Source organism: Cnephaeus nilssonii (genome assembly GCF_951640355.1).
Source record: "Cnephaeus nilssonii genome assembly, chromosome: 7".
NCBI classification, from domain to species: domain Eukaryota; kingdom Metazoa; phylum Chordata; class Mammalia; order Chiroptera; family Vespertilionidae; genus Cnephaeus; species Cnephaeus nilssonii.
Window position 1 is genome coordinate 71,051,056 of NC_137078.1, and position 25,056 is coordinate 71,076,111.

The 25,056-nt window shown below is 45.4% G+C and overlaps 1 protein-coding gene across 2 annotated transcripts; it reads left to right on the forward strand.

Annotated features, from left to right (window-relative positions):
• Positions 1 to 6,299: 6,299 nt before the first annotated feature.
• CPT2 (carnitine palmitoyltransferase 2) lies at positions 6,300 to 24,344 on the forward strand. Of its 2 annotated transcripts, none has more exons than XM_079777622.1 (5): positions 6,300 to 7,754; positions 15,875 to 15,955; positions 17,686 to 17,792; positions 21,734 to 23,085; positions 24,011 to 24,245. In XM_079777622.1, exons 1-5 carry the CDS (start codon positions 7,603 to 7,605, stop codon positions 24,110 to 24,112), a joined length of 1,794 nt encoding a protein of 597 aa, XP_079633748.1. In that variant the 5' UTR covers positions 6,300 to 7,602; the 3' UTR covers positions 24,113 to 24,245. The 2 variants fall into 2 exon arrangements, with proteins under 2 accessions (XP_079633748.1, XP_079633747.1); XM_079777621.1 differs by having other exon boundaries at positions 6,331 to 7,754; positions 21,734 to 23,038; positions 24,011 to 24,344.
• Positions 24,345 to 25,056: the final 712 nt, after the last annotated feature.

Consider the following 25,056-nt stretch of genomic DNA (forward strand, 5'->3'; position numbering starts at 1 on the left):
AAGTGATTCTGGTGTTCAGCCAGGGCTAGTATTCTTCTTAAATCTGCTCTCCAGCTAATTCTGGGTCATTCAATCATCTGATATTTGTTGAGCTTCTACTCTGAACCAGGCATTGGATTTGGTGAGGAGGACAAACAAAAGAACCAGCAGTGACAAAGCGTATGGTAAATGCTGGGCATGCGTGCTCTATGTGGGAGCCCAGGATAAGGGTGTGGGGATTCCGTCAGATTGTTTCGTCAAGGGCAAGGAAGGCTTCTCCTGGGAGGTGAAGTTAGAGCCACGTTAAAAAGATGAATAGGACCAAGTTAGAGCAAGAAGAAGTATAGAATAACATAGCATGTTAGGGAAGACCTGGGTTCGCCTGTGGGAGGGTCAAAAACCAGGTTAGAGAAGAGGATAGGAATAAGATCATGAAGGAATGCTAGGCTAAGGAGTTTGACTGAAATCTAGTTAATTCTGAAAGCTAGGGTTTTAAGAAGACTCAAAGTACCTGGCAAATATCAAACACACAATAAATATTAGGCCTCAGCATTATCATCCTATACTATAAAGAGGTAATATGCAAATTAACCCTCATGCCCTCACAAGGTGGCTGCCTGCTATCAGGCTGGCAGGGGGGTTAGTGAGGGATGACCAAACGACTGAACAGCAGGCTGCATGGGGCAACCAGGCCAGCAGGGGGGTTAGTGAGGGATGACCAAATAACTGAATAGCAGGCTGCGTGGGGTGGCCAGGCTAGCTGGGAGGCTGTGAGGGGCAACCAGGCCAGCAGGGGGGGCAGTTGGGGGCGACCAGGCCGGTGGGGGGGGGCAGTTAGGGGTGACCAGGCCGGCAGAGGGGGGCAGTTGGGGGTGACCAGGTTGGCAGGGGGGGCAGTTAGGGGCAATCAGGCAGGCAGGCACGTGAGCGATTAGGAGCCATCAGTCCAGGATGAGGATCGGACCTAAACCAGCAGTCGGACATCCCCCAAGGGGTCCCAGATTGGAGAGGGTGCAGGCTGGACTGAGGGGACCCGATTCCCCTCCCCCCCCACCCGTGCACAAATTTTTTGCACCGGGCCTCTAGTTGTTATAATAATAATATTGTGATTGCCAGATTTGTGGTTTAGAAAGATGAGACTGACAACACCATGGAAAGGACTGGAGGGGACACAGACTGGAAACAAGTGGTCACAAACTGTTATGCAACCCAGTTAAGAAATAGGAAAGACATGAAGAAAGTAGATTTTTAGATTTTTACAGGACTCAGAAGACTTGGTTCCTGCGATTTAAAAAAATTCACACCTGCATGAGGGAGTTGCAAATTCCTTTCTCAAACAAACTTGAGGAGGAGTCCGTGTAAGGATTAGTCCAATTTTACTAATAAAGGAAACTGAGGCTCAGATATAAACTGACTTGTTCAAAGTCACATGACAAGTTTGGGAAGGAACCTGGTTCATCTTCACACCAGGTACTCCTGCTGCCGAGGCCCACGGGTGCGGAAGAGAGAAACCTCATATGACCATTGGGAAGGTTGAGGACATTCCTCTTAGTTGGTGTGTGGAGTGGATTGGCATGGCCGCAAAGGGACCCAGACTTCAGTCCTTGCTGCCATTAGCTCCATATCCCCAGATATGAAAATGCCCAACATGAGGATCCTCAGACACTCTTGAGAGGTACCCAGATGTGGCCCCCACCTTTTCCAAACACGGTCTTGGAGCAGATGGGATAATGACAGCAAAGCTGCAATAGCAGAAGTACAGATATGGAGCAGGTGGCAAAGGGGAGTGGTGAAGTTATCTTGACCCACCCTTGCCTTCTGTCTTTCAAAGACACGCCCCTCCCTCCAATCCATTCTTTCTCATTTCCTCCAGGACTTCCTCCATAAATCAATTTCCAGCTCTCTTAAATCGCTGCTGTCCCACAGTCTCTTTCCTCTCTCATATTTGCTCCAATCTTGCCCATCTTTAAAGGGTCATCCCATCTCAGTCCTGCCATATTCTCAAGCTACTGTCCCTAGAGTTATCCACTCATGCTGCACAGAGGAATGAGGTTGCAATCTGGCTTTTACCCCTGTCAGTTGGGGAAGTTCTCTGATTATTGTTAGTTCAAAGTTGGCCTCTGACTACTATGACTCCTTTTTAGAATTGAGAGTGGTTTAAAAATTGATCCCTATAGCCACACATTGGTTCATTTGGTGTTTCATAGACTGTATCTATGTAAAATTAGTGACGGAATGCCTCATACTCTGAGGAACAGTACATCAATTAGGAATCAGTTTGGCTGCTATTAACAGAATAACCCAATTCCACTGGCTTAAACATATTACATGATATAGACAGATTGGTACCCTAACAGCTGTTTGTATTCATCCTTCTTACCTCTCCAGGGGTCTGTTGCTTTAGCCTTTCTCAGATAACTCTGTTGATGGTGAATAATGAGAATGTTTATATCGACCAGCCGCTTCTTTTATTTCAAACCTAAATTGTCCTACAGGCCATACTTTTATTGGTCTGTATACAGATGCTCATCATTTTTTATGGGGATCTTTCCATTGCCTCTGGGTAACTGATCTCGCCCTGGCCGGGTGGCTCAGTTGGTTGAGCGTCATTCTATGCACCAAAAAGGTTGCAGGTTTGATTCCAGGTCAGGGCACATACCTAGGTTGTGGGTTCCATCCGTGGTCAGGGCACATATGGGAGGCAACCGATCAATGTTTCTCTCTCACATCAATATTTCTTTTCCCCCCGCCCCCCACTTCCTTTCTCTAAAATCAACAAGCATATCCTCAGGATTAAATAAAAGAAGCACTGATCTTGTCACCATAGATCTGGGAGTTGTGTGTGATTTTTTAAAAATATATTTTATTTTTTACAGAGAGGAAGGGAGAGGGATAGAAAGTTAAAAACATCGATGAGAGAGAAACATCTATCAGCTGCCTCCTGTACACCTCCTACTGGGGATGTGCCTGCAACCAAGGTATATGCCCTTGACCAGAATCGAATCTGGGACCTTTCAGTCCGCAGGCCAATGCTCTATCCACTGAGCCAAACCGGTCAGGGCTTGTGTGTGATTTTTAAATCACTACCAATTTTTTTTTACATCAGTTCCTTTTGATATTGTTTATTCTTTCATAGTACAATCTTTAAACACTTGAACTGAAGTTTCTGTGTGGTTGCATTCTGTGAAGTTTTTAACTAACCCAGAGAGTACTAGTGCATGTGTTCTCTCTCTCTCTCTCTCTCTTTCTCTCTCTCTCTCTCTCTCTCTCTCTCTCTCTCTCTCTCTCTCTCTCTCTCTCCCACATATTCCTACTAAGGTTCTTTGCCCACTGCAATTGGTAAAGAGGCACAAAGAGAACTGGGGCCCGAGGACCCAGTGGGGAAACAAAAGTGTCCATTGGAAAATGGTGTTTTATAATAATCCATCACACGTTGTAAACTTGACCAGGCCATTATTTTTGTGGCTTGAGAGTTGCCCTCTGTCTGCCCAGTGCTGACTTGGGGTGTAGGTGGAGAGGCCTGCCCTCATCAAAGAAGTCTATGAGTGAAAATGGTGATAGTTGGAGGATGCTGGAGTTGAGATTGACCTTGATCACTGGAAGAGCTGAGTACACACAGGAGTACAGCAGAAGTAAGGAATCTATTGTCACAGGGTCCAGAGAGGGGCCGGTGCTTCCCCCAGGAGGTGTTCTGAGCTGTGGGTAAAATCTGTGTACCCCCTGCCCCCCACTTCACAGCCCCATTCTCCATTGCATCATTGCAACCAGGATCCAGAAGCCTGCCAGCTCAGGTGACCAGACCACCTCAGATGACCAGAAGCCATGTCTGAGATGCATGAACTTGGTTCTTCACACCCCTCAAATTAAATTCCAAGCTTTCATGCAGTAAACTTGCTATGCTCTAGCCATTAGTTCTTTTTCTCCAACAGTTCTACGTAATGCTTCAAAAAGTGAAATCAGGTTCGCTGTAAGTTAAAAGGAATAGATATTTTTTCACATACCATGAATTCCTCATGGATGGATTTAATCAAACATCTAATATATCTATGAGTGAATTTTAAAAGTTTTTTTTTTATGTATTAGTCAAGGCTCTCTAGAGAAACAGAACTGATAGGAGGTAGGTGGATAGAGATTTATTATGAGGAACTGGCTCACAAGATTATAGAGGCTGAGAAGTCCATGTGCAGGCTGGAGGCCCAGGAAAGCCCCGAGTTTCATGTTCCGGTCGTAAGGATTTGTAGTCACCACTGAATGAGTGTCAGAGCTGGCTGGTGACCTTCCTGTTGAACCAGGGATTACCCAACTAGATAAGAACAGCCGGAGGCTCAGGAAAGCTTCACTCCAAACCCAGAAGCCAAGAGCCAGGAGTGCCGATTATGTCCCAGCTCAAGCCAGCAAATTCGCCCTTCCCCCTCCTTTTGGTTCTTTTCAGGCCCTCATGGATTGGATGGTGCCCACTGCACTATGAGGGCAATCTCTTTATTCAGTGTCTACCAGTTCAAATGCTGATCTCTCCCAGAAACACCCTCACAACACATCCCAAACAATGTTTTATCAGCTGTCTGAGCATCCCTTAGCCCAGTCAGGTTGACACAAAATCAACCATCACAATGGGGCAGGGAGAGAGAGCATTTTTTACGCGTTGGTTTCACTGTTTCGTATTTAAATATTTTCTCACATACTCAGTTTCTCTTTAAAAGTTTGGAGTTCATTACGACAAATTGCATTAAGTCAGGCAGCACTTTTTGAGGCCTGGCTCATATGTTTCCTTAGTTCAAGCAATACTTGGTCCAGGTAAGATCTAGTAGAACCAGACAACTTGAAACTGCCAGGCCAACTCTCAGCACTAGTTCCTGTCATTTCTCTGATTATTTTGGTGTTCACATTTGTTGTCTTTGTTCATCCTTAATCAACTGGGTCTCTTTTTAATTGACATCTGAACTCTTCTGCTATCTAGTTAGTTTATTTCTTTAAGAACTTTGGTTTTTAATAAGGATATTACTTTAACCTGGCCACCATGTTCTGATTTATCAGAGTTAATTTGAAACAGAGCAGAACTCTGTGATTACTTAAACACAAACAATTTATCCTTCAGAATTTTTCTCTAAGTAGAGGGACGTTCTTGACCCTTCCACAGTAAAATGTGGTATTTCTGGTCTTCCAGGTTATAGTTATCCTCCATGTGCTATAGGCACCAGGGCCTTCCCACGGAAAAAGGAAAGCACCAATCCAAGATAGGCCCTGTGCTACACAGCTGGGTACATAAATGAAAACAAGATTCTTGCCTTGGAGAGCCTCAAAGTTTATTGTGAGAGATGAACTGATACTTAAATAAATCATAAAATCATAGTTATGTTTTACATATATAACAGTGATATGAAAAGTGCTGTGGCATCCGGGAGGGAGGAATTTGTTTTTGTGGGAAGGAGCAAGGATAAGGGTTAAGGAAGACTTTGGAGAGGTTGTACATTTTAAAATGGGGTTTGAAGGATGTCGGAGTGTACTAGGCATAGATGCATGAAAAGAACATCCCAGACAGAGGCTCAGCTGAAAAAAAGGGGGCTGGCATGGAGTAAGGACAATTTCTGGGGATTTTGAGTAGTTCAAGTGTTACTGTGGCATAGGGTACTTAGGGTGATATGATGGGAAGTGGAGGAGCAGGTGGGAGTCAGAATTAGAAGGCCTTGGGCACTGGCTTGAGGGGTTAGATTTGTTCCTGTCAGCCATGCACCCACAGAAGGCTTTTGAGCCCCTCTTTTAGCTGTTATACTGGATAGGCACTATTCCTTGGCCCTTTGTCTCTAGAATTGAGCCACTGCTCTTCTACTGGGTCCACTTTCTGCCAGGCCCTCAGGTGCCCTTAGTTCTCCATAGCTCCTGATGTTTGCCTCAGGTTTCAAGCCTTTAAAAACTGTCTGGATTTGGTGGAGTGATTTTTTTCTAAAGGATTTGATATTCTCCCTCCTACCCTATACACTGCAGGCAATTGGCACTGATGCTTTAGATTTGGGTCAGCTCTGTCTGTTCTCCTGTCAAGTGAAGATTAGATATTCAGCATTTTTAAGTTTCAGGTTCAGGTCTTAAGTATTGATAGTCACCACGGAGTGAATGAAAGAGCTGGCTAGTGACGTTCCTATTGAACCAGGAGTTACCTAACTAGACAAGGACAGAGCTGAGATAAAAACTCAGGTCTCACCCTAACTGGTTTGGCTCAGTGGATAGAGCGTTGGCCTGAGGACTGAAAGGTCCCAGGTTCGATTCCAGTCAAGGGCATGTACCTTGGTTGTGGGCACATCCCCCGTAGGAGGTGTGCAGGAGGCAGCTGATCGATGTTTCTCTTTCATCGATGTTTCTAACTCTCTATCCTTCTCCCTCTCTCTCTGTAAAAAATCAATAAAATATATCTTAAAAACAACAACAACAAAAAGTCAGGTCTCTTGACTCCCAGTCCAGTGCTTTTTCCAGGGTGCTCTGGCTCCTGGCTCTGCTTAGCTAGTTATGAGCCAGACCAGATGTATTTGGTACCTCAAACCCACAAGGCCATGATAGAGAGCTGGAGCTAAGGGAGGGCTGTTTCCAGAATGGAATTCTGTACCTCAAGCCAGACAGCATGACGCAATGCATTTTGATACTTCCCTTTCTTCTGTAAAATGGGAGCAGAGCTTATTTAATGCTGCAGCTGACAGCAGGGATTAACACGTGGCCGCGTTGTTTTTGTGATGGTTGAGAAATGATGAATCTGTGGTCAAGTTGTATAATCTTAAAGTCAGAGTTGCAAGGAAACTTGGAGGTGATGTGTGGTGGTGACAGGCAGCTTCACGTAGTCCACGGATCACGGAAGACTCCCGGCAGCCAGAGGCCGAGCTTCCTGCCTTTGGGATTGTTCAACCTGAGAAAAGTGTTCACGCCGAAGGGAATCGTGCTCTAAGGATCTTCCTGCGCATTAGAGGTGGCTGGATGGGAGACTCCATGGTTTCTGGCTTTGGCACACATTTTCTCTAATTCCCGCTCAGGTGAGCTCGCCGGGCAGCTGTGCGGCATCCATCATGCCAGACATCTGCCGGGTAAACGTTAACAGGTTGCTAACAACAACCGTCACCGTTTACTGCCTATAGCGCCAGCACTGTCCGTACCCGGTTAACTCATTTCCTGAACGATCGTGATCTCTAGTTCACAGGGGAGGAAACAGGTTTAACATTTTGCCCACCGTCTCCCAGGGGCAGAGTCTGGATCAAATTTAGGTGTATTCGATTCCAAGAGCTTTTCCCGGCTTTTCTCCAGCTCTAGTTCCTATCTTGCTCCAGTCAAAGGAGAAGAGAGTGGTTTCAGAGCTCCGTTTCCCGCCGCCTCGCGATGGGCACTCGGACCAGCAGAGCCGGGAGGTGGCACGGTGCCCACCGGGCAGTGGGCTAGACCCTCTGAGCTCTGGAGCCGGTGGGCGGGGCCAGGCTGTGGGCGGAGCCTTCCGTGGGCGGGACCGGAAGTGGCTCTGCGGACGGACGGGAACTGGGCCGGAGTCCCGGACTGACGCTGCGTCCGTCCCGGGGCTGAGGAGGGAGGGCTTTTCCCTGCCCCACAGAGGTCCCCGCACTCGGCGTCCCGCGGCCGCAGCCTCCGGGGACGATGGTGGCCCGCCTGCTGCTGCGCGCTTGGCCCCGGGTCCCTGCCGTCGGCCCGGGAGCCCCCCGGCGGCCCCTGAGCGCCGGCTCCGGGCCCGGCCAGTACCTGCAGCGCAGCATTGTGCCCACCATGCACTTCCAGGACAGCCTGCCCAGGTGAGCCCGGCCGCCGCCCGCCGCCCGCCGCCCGCCCGGGGTCGGCCCCAGTCTTACCCCGGCGCTCACGGCTCCTACGGAACCGCGTCTGCCCCGCTCCCACCTGGGGCGCCCTCCCGCCCCCGGAAATCCTGTGACTGTCAGGATCTCTTGGCACAGGAACCTCCCGACGCGCAAATTCTATCTGAGAACGCCCCGTGGCTCCCTGATTCTCCGGCTTGAACCTTCTCGAACGCTCTCCGGCAACTCAGCTTCCAGCCAGAAACCCTAAGGGTTCCTCACATTTCCCCCTGAAAAATATCCACGGTGTTCCCCGAGGTGCTTTCATGCCCGCCCCACATTCCTGCCCAGAATATGGACAGGCCAACTTCTGATGCATTAAGAGTTACCCTCCTTCAGTCCCCCCAACACCCCCTCTTCTTCATCACCGTGACTCAGAACCCTCGGCCCACTCCCATGCCAACAGGACTCTGCCCTTTCAGCCCCCCAGCAGCCCCCACGCACACTCGCGTGTCCATCTTACTCGCCCCCAAGTCCTCAGCATTCTAGGCCCAGTCTTCACCCGAAAACCTTTCACCACCATCAAATCTTCCTCAACACTCCCCCTAAAATATCCCCCTAACCCACATTACCCCAAGCCACTTCAGCCCACCGTCACAGGATTCTAGGCACCACCCTCAAAACCCCTCCGGAGCCTTAGCTCAGGTTAGATCCAGAGTCCATCCAACCCTCTCCACTCCTCCTCCCCAGAAACGACCGCGGACCTTCCACCTAGAACCTACTCCCCTAGGAAAGCGGCCCCTGTGCACTTTCCCCTCCCCCTCCCTCCTCCCAGGCTCCCCACCTTGACCCTTCTCTCTCCTAAATCCCAAGGGCCCTTTTGCCTCTGTAACTTTCTAATAAACTTTTTCTTATAAATAACAAAAAAGAAAGAAAAAACAGTCCAATACATCTTTCCCTTTCCCTCACCCAGCATTTTCTTCCCCTCAGTTTCCAGTTTCCCCACCTTCCCAGCCTTCATCCGAGCTGCCCGATCTCCGTCTCCCATATGGGAAATTTCCCCCAATTCCTTCACCCTCTAAAATCAGATTTAACCTTCTCTAGTCACCAGTTAGTTCCTGGTGCCACATTTCAATTTTTTATCAAAGATTGTCCTCTCTCCAAACTGCCATCAGGACTCTCCTAGTCCAGGGGCTGGAGGCCAGTGTTCCCCACCACATGAATAGAACAAAGATTGCATCGCCGGCATCACCCCCAACCGCTGTTTTTCTTCACATCCAGGAACCCCTGAACCCATTGCCAACACTGCCCACCCCCACCCTCTCAGGAAAATCATCCGAGGTGATGCTTGCAAAATTACAGAGTGCAGACATCTAAACAAATTAAAACGAGATTATCTAGCCCCAACCCTTCGTTTAAATTTGGCCAGAGGTAGGGGGAGAGGAAGGAAAGGGGTCTCTGCCTGTGGGAGAGGCCTGGGACACACCTCCTCCTGACAGCCTGTGTGTGGGCTGAGCCTGTAAGTGGGGCAAAGGTGAGGAATGACAGAACCTGTCTGCCTTTGCCAAGCCCAGCTGCACATGGATCCTTGACTTCCCATATCAGAGGGATCGTCTCTGTTTTAGAATTGGAAAGCTGGGGAGAATATTCAAGATCATTTTCTCCAACCCACAGTACAAAAATCTGTAGGAATCTGAAGCTACAAACAGTGGCACTGAGCCATCACCTATGTGTAACTTTAAACAAGAGCTCCTCCCCCCACCCCCCACCCCAGGGCCTTCATTAGCTCAGCTGTAAAGTGGAGTTTAGATAAAATAAGATCCCTTTTACCTCTGAGATCCTAGACTGGTAAAATGTGTTATCTTTGACACTCGTTTTGATGTCACACTTGGTGAAAAGCCCTGGCTTCGAAGTCTGGTAGAACTTGGTTTCAGAGTCTGGATCTTACACTCTGTAACTTAAGGCAATTCCGTTACCTTCTTTGAGCCACAGCTCTTCCCTGTAAGGTAGCAATGGGACACACAGTTCATCGGGCTACTGTGAGATAAGATGCCTGAAATAGGGATCGGTCCCAATTAGTTGGCAGGGGTGGTCCCTTTGTACTAAGAGGTCCAACTGGACCTCGCTCCCTCTCATTCCTGTGGTATTACTGCTGCCTATTGACCAAGTGGCCGTGGACTCACTTTTTTCTGGGAACCCTTGCACCAGCATTAGCTTGTTTTTTAGATGTTACTGTTTTTTCTTTGCTCTTTTTTTAGTGTGGTAGAATATACATAATATAAAATTCACCATTTTAATTATTTTTAGGTGTTCAATTCAGTTGGGTGTTAATATTTTTAATTGTTTTTATAATGCAAAAGCAGATTTATTTGTACATACACCAATGAAGGAAAGCAGTCTTCTGACGAATGGAGACGATTAAGATTCTTAAGGAGCTGGTTTTGGGGCCTAGTACAATGGGAAGACTCGCTTTGTTGCCTCCAGATGTTGGGTCTATTCAGCTGACACTTCAGCAGGCTTTTCCAATTCGTCTTCCTCCTCCTGGGCCTGATTTTCTAATTCCTTGTGATATACAAGCTGGCGTAGCAGGTAGTTTGTGTTACTCTTCTGTTCCTCCAGGTACTTTCCCCTGAAGCACAAGAATTAGTGTCATTGTTGGCAGAAGCTCTGGCCTTCACGGCTGGAAGGAGCTTGGTTAACTAGTTCTCCAGTTCCAGAGCAGACTCTAGAGCTTGCATGCCGGTTCCCCAGCTATCTATCTCAGGCCTCAGTCACCGGAAGGCAGATTTCGCTCACATTCTCTTAGGTATCTTAGGAATTGCTTTTCATGTTCCCTCTTCACCTCAGCTTGATTTTCAAAGAATGTAGCAAAACGAGGTTCTTCTGAGCCTTCAATGTAATAACAGGCCACAGATAAACAAGCATCACTGATGTGCAGTTCATAAGATGCCACGTGATTAATAGCAACCCTGCACTCTTCAGAGAGGGGGTGCTTGGCTGCCACCTCAGAATTAGAGAAAACCAGGCATAAACAGTGCTCAGTTAGGTGTTATTTTTAAAGGGCTGTGTTGATATATACTGGACAGTTAATTTCATAATATAAACTGGAAGTTCTGAGGAGACTAAGATATAAATCATCACTCTGAAAACTTCCCCACTAAAGTAAGTTCAGGCTAGAGTTAACACTCCAGAATTTTTAATAAGCACTGTTTTTACAAAACTGCCATTGCCTCTAATTTAGAATTTTGTTTAAAAAGAAGGTAAAATTTCATTAATGTTCCTTCTGTATCAAAACAAAGTCTTGAGAAAAGTGAGTGGGTAACTTTGTAATTATTAGGTAGTTGAGCTAGTATTTGGGATTTTCTTTGTAAGTCCACCAATGTAAGGGGATCTACAGTTTTAAAGTGTCATGAATGGTTATTCAGTTCAGCCTAAGTTCATAATGGCTATAAATAATTCAGATTTACTTTTTACACCTTTTTTTTTTTGGATGAGTGTGCATTGAAAATAAACTGAAGAACCACAGTATATCTTATTTATAGTAAGGTTTTAATCTTTTTTTTTTTGTACCTGAAAAAATTATTTTATTATGTAAGACTAGAGTCCTGCTGCACGAAATTTGTGCAGGGGAGGGGGCGGTCCCTCAGCCCAGCCTGCACCCTCTCACAATCCGGGATCACTGGCTCCTAACTGCTCGCCTGCCTGCCTGCCTGATCACCCCTAACCACTCTCCTTGCCTGCCTGATCACCCCTAACCATTCTGCCTGCCTGCCTCATCTTCCCTAACCCCCTCTGCCTGCCTGCCTGATCACCCCTAACCACTCTGTCTGCCTGCCTCATCACCCCTAACTGCTCCACCCCTACTGCCTCTGCCTCTGCCTCTGCCTCGCCCCCCACTGCCACAGCTTCGTCCAGAAGGACATCTGGAATGATGTCTGGAAGGTCATTCGGCTGTCCAGTCTAATTAGCATATTATACTTTTATTATTATAGATAAGAAATGTTACTGATGATTACCTTTATTCTAAGAAAATTCCAATGGGAGCAGATCACCTAGAGATGGAAATAATGACGGATGAGACCTTGTGCCTCTCTTTTGGGAAAGTGACAGCATCTTCAATTATTTAAGGGGTATTTGTGTGACCCTGCTATTGTTCCTGGAAGTTTAATATAGGGTAAAGGGTGAGAATAAATGCCAAATAGGCAAAGGATAGGTTTTGTCTGTTGGCTCAGAGCCCCATCTATGCCCTTCTGTGCTTTCTTGTAGTTCAGGGAAAACTGTTTCCTAGATGCCCTGGCAGCTACCTTCTCACTGCGGAGCATGGACGCAGTGGAGAAGCTCCACTCTGCTCCTCACTGGGCTCAGCAGGGGCAAGGGTGGGGGCGGGGGCGGGGGTGGGGGCAGTGCAGTCCGCAGGCTGCTGTCTTCCTTGGCAGCACCGTTCCAATGGCAGCAGCAAGTTCTCAGCAGCCTCAGCAGGGCATGGTCTGGCTCCTTCATCCATGAGAGTGAGAATGGCTTCCTGTAGCTATTAATCTCTAACTTCACTTTTTTTTCTCTCTCTCTTCTAGCCTTTCCTTTCCAACCCTTTGGTAACCAGTTCCCAATTAAATTCTATCTGTTTGAAATACCTAGTGGGGGCTCTGTTTCTCCTCTGATGCAGGTGAACCCACAGCCCAGCCTATGCAAAGAATAATATGAACGGGGAGGAGGAGGAGGAGATCATTGATAGGTCAGGAAAAAAAAAATCATATAATAGGACATCAGGGACAACATGCTATGATTTATTTTTTTGTTTGTTAATCCTCCCTAGAGAATATTTTTCCATTGATTTTGAGAGAGAGAGAAGAGAGAGACAGAGACAGACAAAGAGAAAGAGACATCGATGTGAGAGAAGCACATAAATTGGTTGTCTCCTGCACCTGCCCTGAACAGGGCTGAGGATCGAACCTGCAACCCAGGTTTGTACCCTTGAACCTGAGATCCTTCAGTGGGCAGGTGGACACTCTAACCACTGAGCCCGCTGGCCAGGGCCAAGCTGTGATTTCTGATGTTAGCAGTTATAAGTGGGATAAGGTTCAGAGTACAGCCTTGGAAATAGTGGCTGAGATGAAGTGAAAGTGTAGTTTCCCTGTGATTGATGATCTTTTAACTGGGATGTGATGGTGCTACTTGGTTCACTCCAGTGACTGTCAAAATAAGGAACAATAATTCCAGGATATGAGATAGGGAGAAGGATGAGGGCATGTCAGACTGTGCTGCGGAGGCTCGGAGCAGGCGCCCCGTGTGTGTGTGTGTGTGTGTGTGTGTGTGTGTGTGTGTCCACACGTGTCCGCTGGGAGTCTGCCCCCAGCCTTGCTGTGGAGGCTCAGAGCAGGCGCTGTGTGTGTGTGTGTGTGTGTGTGTGTGTGTGTGTCTGTACATGTCCGCTGGGGGCCTGCCCAGTGGACACGTGTGTGTCTGTACTTGTTCGGGGAGGCCCAGAGCAGGCGCTGTGTGTGTGTGTGTGTGTGTGTGTCTGTACATGTCCACTGGGGGCCTGCCCAGTGGACACGTGTGTGTCTGTACTTGTTTGGGGAGGCCCAGAGCAGGCGCTGTATGTGTGTGTGTGTGTGTGTGTGTGTCCATTGGGGGCCTGCCCCCGGCCGTGCCACAGAGGCTTGGAGCAGGTGCCGCTGTGTGTTCTTCTCTCAGGCTCAGGGCCACGCCCGGCCCCTCCTCCTGAGCTGGTAGTGACCATTAGGGCATCCTGACCTAATTTGCATATTTCTCTATTTTATATATATATACTAGAGACCCAGTGCACGACATTCCTGCACTCGGGGGGGGGGGGTTCCCTTAGCTCGGCCTGTGCCCTCTCGCAGTCTGGGAGCCCTCATGGAATGTCTGACTGACAGCTTAGGCCTGCTCCCTGTGAGCCCGGCTTCTGGCGCAATGACCACCAGGGGGCAGCTCCTGTGTTGAGCGTCTGCCCCCTGGTGATCAGTATGTATCATAGCAACATGTCTTTCTGCTGTTAGGTCGATTTGCATATTAGCCTTTTATTATATAGGATAGATAATTCATGAGGTTGACAGATCTCAGCTGGGTATTTCTAATGTAAGTTATCCCAACAAGAACAGTCAGACTGTGACTGAAGTGTCATTTTGAATTCAGGCTGCCTCTCATGGTCCATTTGGGTGGCTATAGACTGGGTGACATAAACAATAGAGATTTATTCCTAAAGGTTTTGGAGGTTAGGAAGTCCCAGATCGAAGTACTGGCAGATTAAGTATCTGGTAAGGGCCTGCTTCCTGCTTTTTAGATGGCCATCATTTCACTTCTGATGGTTCAAGCTACATTTTACGGATAACTGTCCAGTTTTCCTAAATGGCTGCTATATTTAGATAATTTGAATATATCATTGTTAATTTGAGTTGGCAGAGATAACCTAACAAATTAAGTTTTGGTACCAGGGGATATATCCTCTCAATAAAAGATAAACATGCAAATTGACCGTACCTTGGCTACACCCACAAGCCATGCCCACCAGCCAATAAGGGCGAGTATGCAAATTAACCCAACTAAGATGGCAGCTGATTTGCATATCCAGGCCAGAGCAAAGACTGAAGACAGTGTAGAAAGAAGCCAAGCGCTGCAGAAGGGAGCGAAGTGGAGAAGCAAGCAAGCGGGGTGGCGGAGAAGGAAGGGAAGCCAGCGGGGCTGCGGAGAAGGGAGGGAAGCAGGCGGGGCAGCGGAGACCACATCAGGAAGCCCTATTGCAGGAATCTTCCTGCAAGGGGCCTCTAGTCTTTCAATAAAATTATTGACATGAAAAAGAAAGAACACCTCACCATACTGTCCATGTGTTTTAATTTCAATATGGACCAGTAACTTCATCACCATAGCTTTTCCTAGAAATCTACTGGTAGAGAATGATGAATAAATAGCACATAGGAAGATCTAGCTCTTCCTCACAGGATTCCTGGTGGCTGGGCATGGCTTGATTGTCGACCGCATATTTGGCTGGCCCTTGGACAGACCTGTGTTTCACTTTTGTAAGAATCTCTGTTGTACAATACACAAGCACATTTAAAAATAGAACTTTTTTTTTTAATCTTGGGGGAGAAAAATTCATTTCAAACTAAGGGTAGAATTCAAATCAGTTCCAATACAGGTATTGTAGTTGTAACCAGGAAACTGAAAGGTTTGGGGAACCTTATGCTTCCCCATTTTGAATCTATTAGTATATTTACTAATTTAGCTTATGAAATTCATAATTAATACATTAAAATTATTTTACTTAAAAATATAGTTATCATTGATATTTACATTAGTAAATCCATCAATTCTGATTTGTCTGTGGCTTCCCATTGTTGGTTTTTTTGGAAGGTAGTTATCAGTTATTAGTTTACTAGAGGCCCGGTGCATGAAATTTGTGCATGGGGGTGGTCCCCCTCAGCCCAGCCTGCACCCTCTCCAATCTGGGACCCCGTGGGGGATGTCTGACTGACGGTTTAGGGCCTAAACCAGCAGTCAGACATCCCTCTCACAATTCTGGACCACTGGATCCTAGCCTGCCTGCTTGGTTGCCCCTAACTGCCTCCCACCCCGCCAGCCTGATAGTTCCTAACTGCCCCCTGCTGTCGGCCAGGTTGCCCCCAACTTCCCCCTCTCTGCTGGCCTGGTCGCTCCTAACTATCCCCACCCCCTGCTGGCCTGGTCACCCCTTACTGCCCCCCCTGCTGGCCTGGTTGCCCCCAACTGCCCCCCCCAGCCAGCCTGGTCGCCCCTCATGGTCCCCCCACCGGCCTGGTCGCCCCACGCAGCCTGATTGTTCAGTCGTTTGGTCATCCCTTACGGTCCCCCCCCACCGGCCTGGTCGCCCTGCGCAGCCTGCTTGTTCAGTTGTTTGGTCGTCCCTCACAGTCCCCCCCACCGGCCTGGTTGCCCCACGCAGCCTGCTTGTTCAGTTGTTTGGTCGTCCCTCACTAACCCCCCTGCTGGCCTGGTTGTAGGAAGCCATCTTGTGAGGGTTAATTTGCATATCACCTCTTTATTATATAGGATTAGTTTGGGTTGTGAAGCTAATTAACCTGTTTCACATATTGTCACCTACATGGACCTTGCTTTCTCCTCAGGCTGCCTGTTCCCAAACTTGAAGACACCATTAGAAGATACCTCAGTGCACAGAAGCCTCTCTTGGATGATGGGCAGTTCAGGTAAATGCTGAGAACCCTGAATGACCATGGTTGGGTGGTTCAAGAGAAGCTGACAAATAATGGTAGACTGCTTCAGGAAGTATCTGTGATTAGATTGGGTCTCCAGGAACCTGATGAAGGGCTGACCAAGTCTCTCCAACCAGACTCTACAGGTGATGGTTTATAAGCCAGAATGAGAAGTTTGTACTGTATCCTGGTAGGAGTACCTGGGAGGCCAGCTGGTGCTGGTCATTTGCAGAAGGCATGTGCTCCTGGTAGGGAGGTACATTGAGGAGAGCATATGGCAGACCTGAAGTTTCCTTGGTGAGCATGTGTACTGAATTGGATAGTGTGCCCCAAAATTCATGCTCTGTTTGGAACCTCAGTATATGACCTTATTTAGAAGTAAGCATGTTACAGATGTAATTAAGATGAGATCAGTCCTGACCAGTGTGGCTGGGTTGGAGCAACATCCTGTGCATGGAAAGGTTGTGGGTTTAATTTCCAGTCAGGGCACATACACAGGTTGTGGGTTCAATCCATGGTCTCGGCACATATGGGAGGCAACCAATCAATGTTTCTCACATCGATATCTCTCTCCCTCTTTCTTCCTCTCTCTCTAAAATCAATAATAACATATCCTAGAGCAGCGGTCGCCAACCGGTGGTCCGTGAGGTCCAAAAGGTTGGCAACTGCTGTCCTAGAGTGAGGATTAAAAAAAAAAGATGAGATCATACTGGAGTCTTCTTTAATCCAAGGAGACTGATATTCTTATAAGAAGAGGAGGCACAGAGACAGCCATGTGATGATGGAGGCAGAGATTGAAGTATGCCAACAAACCAAGGAATGCCGAGGATAGCTGGTGACACCAGAAACTAAGAGGAAGGCATGGAATACATTCTCCCCAAGAGTCTTTGAGAGAAAACAGTCCTGTTAATACCTTGTACTTCTAGCCTCCAGAACTATGAGAGAATAAATTCCTATTGTTTTAAGCTATCCAGTTTGTGCTACTTTGTCATGGCAGTCCTAGGAAAACTAATACAGCATGGAATCGGAAAATAATACTGGCTATTGCCAAAAAGTGAGTTGCATTAAGATCTTACATCCTACTGTAGTCCTCTTTATCCATGATGAGAATTTTTCATGCAGATAATGGGCATTGTCATTAAAATAACAAAATCCTTCACTGGACAGTGATGGAAAAACATAGATGAACTGTTCATAATCTAGTCCTGTACTTTCAAGTATTCCTTATTAGTCACTTGAAGCTTCTCTTGAGATGGTAATAATTTAATAGCTACCAGTTACTAAATATTATATTTCAAACTATCCTAAATCCTTAGCTTTATAAATATGTTTTAATCTTATAAGGTGATATATTATCTCTATTTTACACATGAAGAAACTGAAAGTCAGATCAAGTAACTTGTTTAAGGTCACACTGTTTGAAAGCGACAGAGCTAGAATTCAAACTTAGCTCTTTTTTACCCCAAAGCTTATGTCCTTTTCTCCATGCCAAACTGCCTCCCAGATTACAGTTAGTTTTATGAGATGTTGATTGATCTTCCCAGTTATTTGAAAAACATATCCTAGACTTATTCATTTTAGATTTATTCTTGTTCTGATCTCAGTCCTAGGTCCTAGGGATATACTATTGGGGACTCAAAGCTCGGTGTATGAGTTTTGGGCCATGAATCTAAAAATCATGTATTTTCTGCCATTATTTGATTCTCTTTTCTCAAACATTTCAGGAAAACAGAAGAATTTTGCAAGAATTTTGAAAATGGGATTGGAAAAGAATTGCACGATCAGCTGGTTGCTCAGGACAAGCAGAATAAACACACGAGCTACATTTCAGGTAGGGAGGTTGGGCTGCGGGTGTAATTTGTCTCAGAGCCCTCCATAATTGAAAGTAAGGTAGCTCTCTCCTGTTTTGGTCTCGAAAATACTTTTGGAGAGACAGCAGTGAAATAATGTGTCATCCTCTCCTCCTGAGGTAAACATTAAGGCTGAGTGAGTTCCTCCTTCACTAAGATGTTGACTGAATTCATGCTTAAGAGCAGGGGTCCTCAAACTTTTTAAACAGGGGGCCAGTTCACTGTCCCTCAGACTCTTGGAGGGCCGGACTATAGTTTAAAAAAAACTATGAACAAATTCCTATGCACACTGCACATATCTTATTTTGAAGTAAAAAAACAAAACGGCAAAAACACCTGCATGTGGCCCGTGGGCCGTAGTTTGAGGACGCCTGCAAGAGCAACCGCTTGCTTCCTGTATAGATGGAATCAAGGCAGAACCTAATTATTGGTCTGTCTAAAAAGGATGCATGCAGGATTAAGTCCCTACGTGTATCATTCTAGATCCCTCAACCCATTAATTCCTTCATTCTTCTGTGCCTTCATCCATGTTGTTTACACTGCCATTGTTACCTGGAAATTTCTTTGAAGACTCAGGTACGGTGATTGTCAGAGGCGGGGGTTGGTTGATGTGGGTGAAGGGGATCAAAAGGTACAAACTTCCAGTTGTAAAATAAATAAGTGATGGGGATGTAAGGTACAACATGATGACGATAGTTCATAATACTGTATTATAAAGTCGCTAAGAGTGTAGATCTTAAAAATTCTCATCATAAGAAAAATACATATATAACTGTGTATGGTGATGGATGTTAACTAGACTAGTGTGGTGATCATTTAATAATATCACTATATACAAATATAGGATTATTATATTGTGCACCTGAAACTGGTATAATTTTTTATGCCAATTATATGCTCAATGGAAAAAAGAAAAGAAAGAACCAGGTAGGATGATTTTTTGGTATGAAACCTTTCTGTCCTTCTCCCTTTCCATTCAGAGTTTGTTGCTTCCACCTCTGTTTCACAGCACTTTAACTTAGTTTATATTTTTTATAAGGTTATATATATATATATATATATATATATATATATATACACACACACACATAATTTTAAAAAAATCAAATAGTTCTACCAGGCTTATTAGGAAAAACAGCAATTTCCTGACCCTTCCCTAATTTCCCACTTCTTACTTTGAGCTGCTCTCTGATTCTTTTGCAATATGTATCCTTATTCTCTAAATTATATATTTATATTACTGCAATTTAACTTTTTTTGAGTTAGGCATTGTCTATTGACATCTCGCTATAGAAGATTAGAATTTATCAGTCTCTTGTATCCCCACCACATATGAGAGTGTACATGCCCATTTCCTTTCCCCTCATTTTCACGGTATAGTTATTTGTAATTTTAGTTGCTGTAGTATTTATTTATTTTATTTTCAATTAGCAATAATTGCACCTCAAAAAAAAAATTGTGCCTCAGATAAACCTCATTGGCTACGATACTGCCACTGCACAAAGTTTAGCTTAGTATTTCGCATTTACACTATTAGGATCATGTAATTGCTATTGTCAGGTGAGTTGTGTAGCACATTGGGATTGTTTATTTTCTTTCCCGGATAAACTTTTTGTTTTCTCTGAAGTTAATGATTATTTTATATTTTCTTATGTTTAGTTTTCCATGTGCTTAATAGTTTATCTGGGAATTTTTTTTTTAAGTTTTCATCTTTCTTCATAGTCTGTATCCAAGTTGCTTTTCTCCTGTTTGTTTTGCCCTCTTTTTTTCAGGTGTTTTCTATCCTTCTCTGTTGTCTTGGATATGGATGAAATATTAACAAGCTATTGGGAGCTCTGTGGATGAGGGTGGGGCTTGTCACAGCTTCATTGCATGTGATCTGGCTAAATCAGTTCCTTGAGTGTCCCTAACATTAGTGCTTGTGTTTTAGGCTCCCAGGGAAGGCTTTTCCAGAAAACTGCCAAGAGGTGTTTTCCTGGTCACTAGTGTTGTAGAAGTGGGATAAAGGAAAAGGCTTGAGATCTCCACAGATCTATATCCCACAATTTTACTTTTGCCAGAGAATATCTGGGGTGTAGGAGTGTGGGTCTAATTAAATAGCTTTTCAATCAGATATGTCTAGGCTGCCAGTTCCTGAGCCCTCCAGGGCAAGCATGTGAAACTCGCAGTCCTCGGGCTGCATGTCTCCTTTATTTGGCCCGTGTTAGCCTTTGAGTTTGACATGCTTGCTCTAGGGGTTCTGCTTTGTAAATATTATTTCTTGGCTTTCTCTGCTCTCAACTTAGTGTTGTGTTTCTTGAGTCTGCTTTAGTCATTACCAGTTACCTAAATGCTTTTCAACTTAAAAAAATTTTTTTTTATTGATTTCAGAGAGGAAGGGAGAAGGAGAGAGATAGAAACAGCAATGATGAGAGAATCATTGATCGGCTGCCTCCTGCACGCCCTGCCCCCCACTGGGGATCAAGCCCGCAAGCCAGGCCTGTGCTCTTGACTGGAATCGAACCTGGGACCCTTCAGTCTGCAGGCCGACGCTTTATCCACTGAGCCAAACTGGCTAGGGCATCAACTTGTAATATTTGCTTTTTTTCATTTTCTTTGCCTTATTGGTTTATGTCTCTTTAAAATTATTTACTGAAGGGATCAGAGGCATAAATTCATGTCTTTTTTCCATTAAATATATCCCCACCCCCCAGTATGTCTTTTCCCTTACCATTTTAGTGCATTGCATTATGTTTTTATTCTGTTTGTCTCCTTCACTATAGTTCTTCCAAATCAAAGTCCATGTCCTGTTCTTCTCTATATCCCTGGACCAGGGCCTGATTCTCCACACTTACTCTCAAGGAATGAAATGGAATAAATGGACCAACAAATGAATAAGAGATAAATGTGTATTCATCAATCCTTTCTCCAGTGCTTTACATGTGGAAATTATTTCTTCCAATGGAAAATGGTCCTTGTTGGTAGAGTTTACCCATATTTAATAATACTGGCAGGAGCTTCCATTGAAGACACATTTCCTGATAAAATACTGCTTTTGGAATTTTCACAAGCAAAACATCCATTGGAATGTGGAGAGCTAGTTTGAGTGGTCCACATACACTCATAGTTATTTCTAATTGCTTTTTGAGCATTTCCTAAAAGAGGAAGTGCATAAATGTACACAGAATGATGGTGAAGACTTTCCCCCGTATTAGGGAGATAGTCAAGTGTGAATGTTGTCCCTGAGGGAAACTTAAGGAGATGGTATGGGAATTAACAACTATTCTGTTCCAGCATAAATGCGAGGTGTTATTGTATTTTACTCCTTTAAGAGTCAAGAAAGGAAAGAGAATAAGGAAAAAAAGGCAATTAATAAACATTAGGGAAATGCAAATCAAAACCACAGTAATGGTTACCCACCAGACTGGCTCCAATCAAAAAGACAAACAAATGTTGCCAAGGATGTGGAGAAATTGGAACCCTCATACACTGCTGGTGATAATGGTGCAGGCACTTTGGAAAAGACTGTAGCAGTTCCTCAAAAGGTTTAACACATGACCAGCAATTCTACTCCTAGTTATATCCCCAAGAGAATTCATAATAACCAAAAAGTGGAAACAACACAAATGTCCATCAGCTGATGACAAATGTGCTATATCTATATAATGGGACACTATTCAGTAATAAAAAGAAATGAACTGCTACGTGCTACAACATCGATGAACCTCAAAAACATCGTAAGTAATAGAAGCCAGATGTAAAAGACCAAATAGTGTATGATCCTGTTTATATAACATGAATTATTGCAGAACAAAAAAATAATCCGGAAATTCCTCCCTCTGGAGGTGATGTCATTTCTTCTGCATATGTCTGACTTATTCTTTCTCAAGTTTTATTTTTAGGGACTGCATTAACTTTTTATGTTTTTATTTTTATGTTTTAGGCCCCTGGTTTGATATGTACTTAACTGCTCGAGACCCCATTGTCCTGAACTTTAATCCATTTATGGCATTCAACCCTGACCCAAAGTCTGAGTATAATGAACAGCTCACCCGGGCGACCAACATGACGGTTTCTGCCATCCGGTTTCTGAAGACACTCCGGGATGGCCTTTTGGAACCAGAAGTGTTCCACTTGAACCCTGCTAAAAGTGACACTGATACCTTTAAGAAACTCATACGCTTTGTGCCTTCCTCTCTGTCTTGGTATGGTGCCTACTTGGTCAATGCATATCCACTGGATATGTCCCAGTATTTCCGGCTTTTCAATTCAACTCGTTTACCCAGACCCAGTCGGGATGAACTCTTCACTGATAACAAGGCCAGACACCTCCTGGTCCTTAGAAAAGGACATTTCTATGTCTTTGATGTCCTGGATCAAAATGGGAACATTGTGAGCGCCTCTGAAATCCAGGCTCATCTGAAGTACATTCTCTCAGACAATAGCCCTGCCCCTGAGTTTCCACTGGCATATCTGCCCAGTGAGAACCGAGATATCTGGGCAGAGCTCAGGCAGAAGCTGGTGAGTGGTGGCAACGAGGAGACCCTGAGGAAAGTAGACTCTGCTGTGTTCTGTCTCTGCCTAGATGACTTCCCCATTAAGGACCTTGTCCACTTGTCCCATACCATGCTGCACGGTGACGGCACAAACCGCTGGTATGATAAATCCTTTAACCTCATTATAGCCAAGGACGGCACTGCCGCTGTCCACTTTGAGCATGCTTGGGGCGATGGGGTTGCAGTGCTCAGGTTTTTCAATGAAGTGTTTAAAGACAGCACTCAGGCCCCTGCCATCACTCCACAGAGCCAGCCGGCCAGCACTGACTCCTCTGCTGCTGTGCAGAAGCTCAACTTCAAGCTGAACGATGCCTTAAAGACTGGCATCATTGCTGCTAAGGAAAAGTTTGATGCCACCATGAAAACCCTCACCATTGACTGCATCCAGTTTCAGAGAGGAGGCAAAGAATTCTTGAAGAAGCAGAAGCTGAGCCCTGACTCGGTGGCTCAGCTGGCCTTCCAGATGGCCTTTCTGCGGCAATATGGGCAGACGGTGGCCACCTACGAGTCCTGCAGCACTGCGGCGTTCAAGCACGGCCGCACCGAGACCATCCGCCCCGCCTCCGTCTTCACGAAGAGGTGCTCCGAGGCCTTTGTCAGGGAACCTTCCAAGCACAGTGCTGGAGAGCTTAAGCAGATGATGGCCGAGTGCTCCAGATACCACGGCCAGCTGACCAAAGAAGCGGCCATGGGTGAGACGGGGAGCATGTCCTCGGGTCTTGTTGCCCTCAGCACTGGGGTAGGCCTCAGCTATATTCTACCCCAGATCTGATTTCTACCTCTTCACTAGATTGTATCCATCTGCCAGCTACCACATGATTATTTTTTTCTACCCTAATAGTCTGAATAGCCAGGAGAGCCACTAGGGATCAGAATGTTCTCCTAAGCAGGGATGGGGAAATACATCTAACGTTATCCTCAATGAAGGTCACTTTCAGCTGTGACACATGATTCTTTCTAGTACTTATTAGTCATTAGACAATTTAGGATTTCTAAGCCCACAGGCCCTCTTACTTCACCTCAGATGTAGTGTGTTGGCTCCCTGTAAATAGGTCACTTCAGAAGCTGTTCCCAAATCTAAGTGTCTGTCTTCTTTGCCTTTTTGTCGCAAAAACTTATACCTGGAAAGGACCTGGAGGATCACATAGCCCAATCCTTTCATGCAGCAAAAAGTCCTGGAACTAGAAGGGACCTCCAAGACATTCTGGTCTCATCCTTCCCCATTTTATAGGTAGGCAATAGAGGCCACTGGACCAAGATTACATAGCAAATTAGCAGTAAAGATGAGATTAGAACTCTTTGTTTTGTTCTACTGACTCATTGTCTTTGACACTTGACTTGGACTGCGGCTTTTATCTTAGTTTTTGAGTCCAGAGCTCTCATGTACTTTTCTTGACTAAATTGATTTAGTTTCAGACTTTGTAAAATCATACTTTTATTTTAGGCTCATTTTTGACTCAGCTGTTGAGTTTTTTCTTAAGAAAATATTCTAGAATGAACTGCTCCAGAGGCTAGTGAGCTGGAGGTGTGCATGCAGAGGTAGATAGACCCTCCTTCCACTCAAGGATGTTTTGAAGGGGATTCCTACATGGGTGGAAGGTTTACTAAGGCTTCTTTCAGTTCTGCGATTTTGAAACTCTGGTGTTTTGTTTTGTCTCTGACAGGCCAGGGTTTTGATCGACACTTATTTGCTCTGCGGTACCTGGCAGCAGCCAAAGGGATTGCCCTGCCTGAGCTGTACCTGGACCCTGCATATGGGCAGATAAACCACAACATTCTGTCCACTAGCACACTGACCAGCCCAGCAGTGAACATTGGTGGTTTTGCCCCCGTGGTCCCTGATGGCTTTGGTGTTGGGTATGCCGTTCATGACAACTGGATAGGCTGCAACGTCTCCTCCTACACAAGCCGCAATGCCCAGGAGTTTCTCCAATGTGTGCAGAAGGCCTTAGAAGACATGTTTGATGCCATGGAAGGCAAACCCATCAGAACTTAGCTTCTGGGCAGGTTAAAAGCCTCCATTGCTTCATCTACATGAAAATTGAGGCCTTTGTAGCCAGTAGGTGCTATTCTGTGACTATTGGAACTAATCATGAGGTACCTCAGCGGCCAATGATGTGAAGCCTGAGCTTTAAAATCATGGTTTTAAAACTAAACATGTAATTTCCAAGTGGAATTAGATCAAAAAGATGATGTGAGATTTCAGTTTTAAGGGCATTTGATCAGGAGGGTAGGATTTGGAAAAATAACTCAGGTGTATTTATTGTTGAAGCAGAAATAAAATTTAATTGTTGCATCTACTGACATAATCTACTTTATTTTCCCTTTAATCAATGATTTTTTGGATTCTTTTACCTCCTGAAAGATGAGAAGGCAATTTAAAGTATAAACAAAAACTATTGATTGTTTTAGTGTTTGTCTTTATGAGCTTAACACACTGGCTGGTACAGAGACTGAAAACTAGAAAGGCTGCTTACCCAGCCCGTTACTTCCACTTATTTGCTTTCAGGCTGGGCAGTGGACTGGACCCAGTGGATAGGGGGCTGGAAGGCCTGCTGGCTGAGCGAGGGCTGAAGAAATGCTGTTGTCATGTACAAAAAAGAGGCCCAGAGGGAACCAGGAATATTCGACCTAGAGGAAACAAGAAGTAGCTGCCAGACTGGAGAGGGGACAAGGTAGGCACCTCTTCTCCTCTTGGATACGGCCACCT

What these genes read in the sequence shown, in the direction of transcription:
- CPT2 (XM_079777621.1), top strand. Translation starts at nt 7,603, where the DNA reads ATGGTGGCCCGCCTGCTGCTGCGCGCTTGGCCCCGGGTCCCTGCCGTC. An exon ending in TTGGATGATGGGCAGTTCAG is followed by an intron (nt 15,956 to 17,685) that starts GTAAATGCTGAG and finishes CAAACATTTCAG; the next exon opens with GAAAACAGAAGAATTTTGCA. An exon ending in GACCAAAGAAGCGGCCATGG is followed by an intron (nt 23,039 to 24,010) that starts GTGAGACGGGGA and finishes TGTCTCTGACAG; the next exon opens with GCCAGGGTTTTGATCGACAC.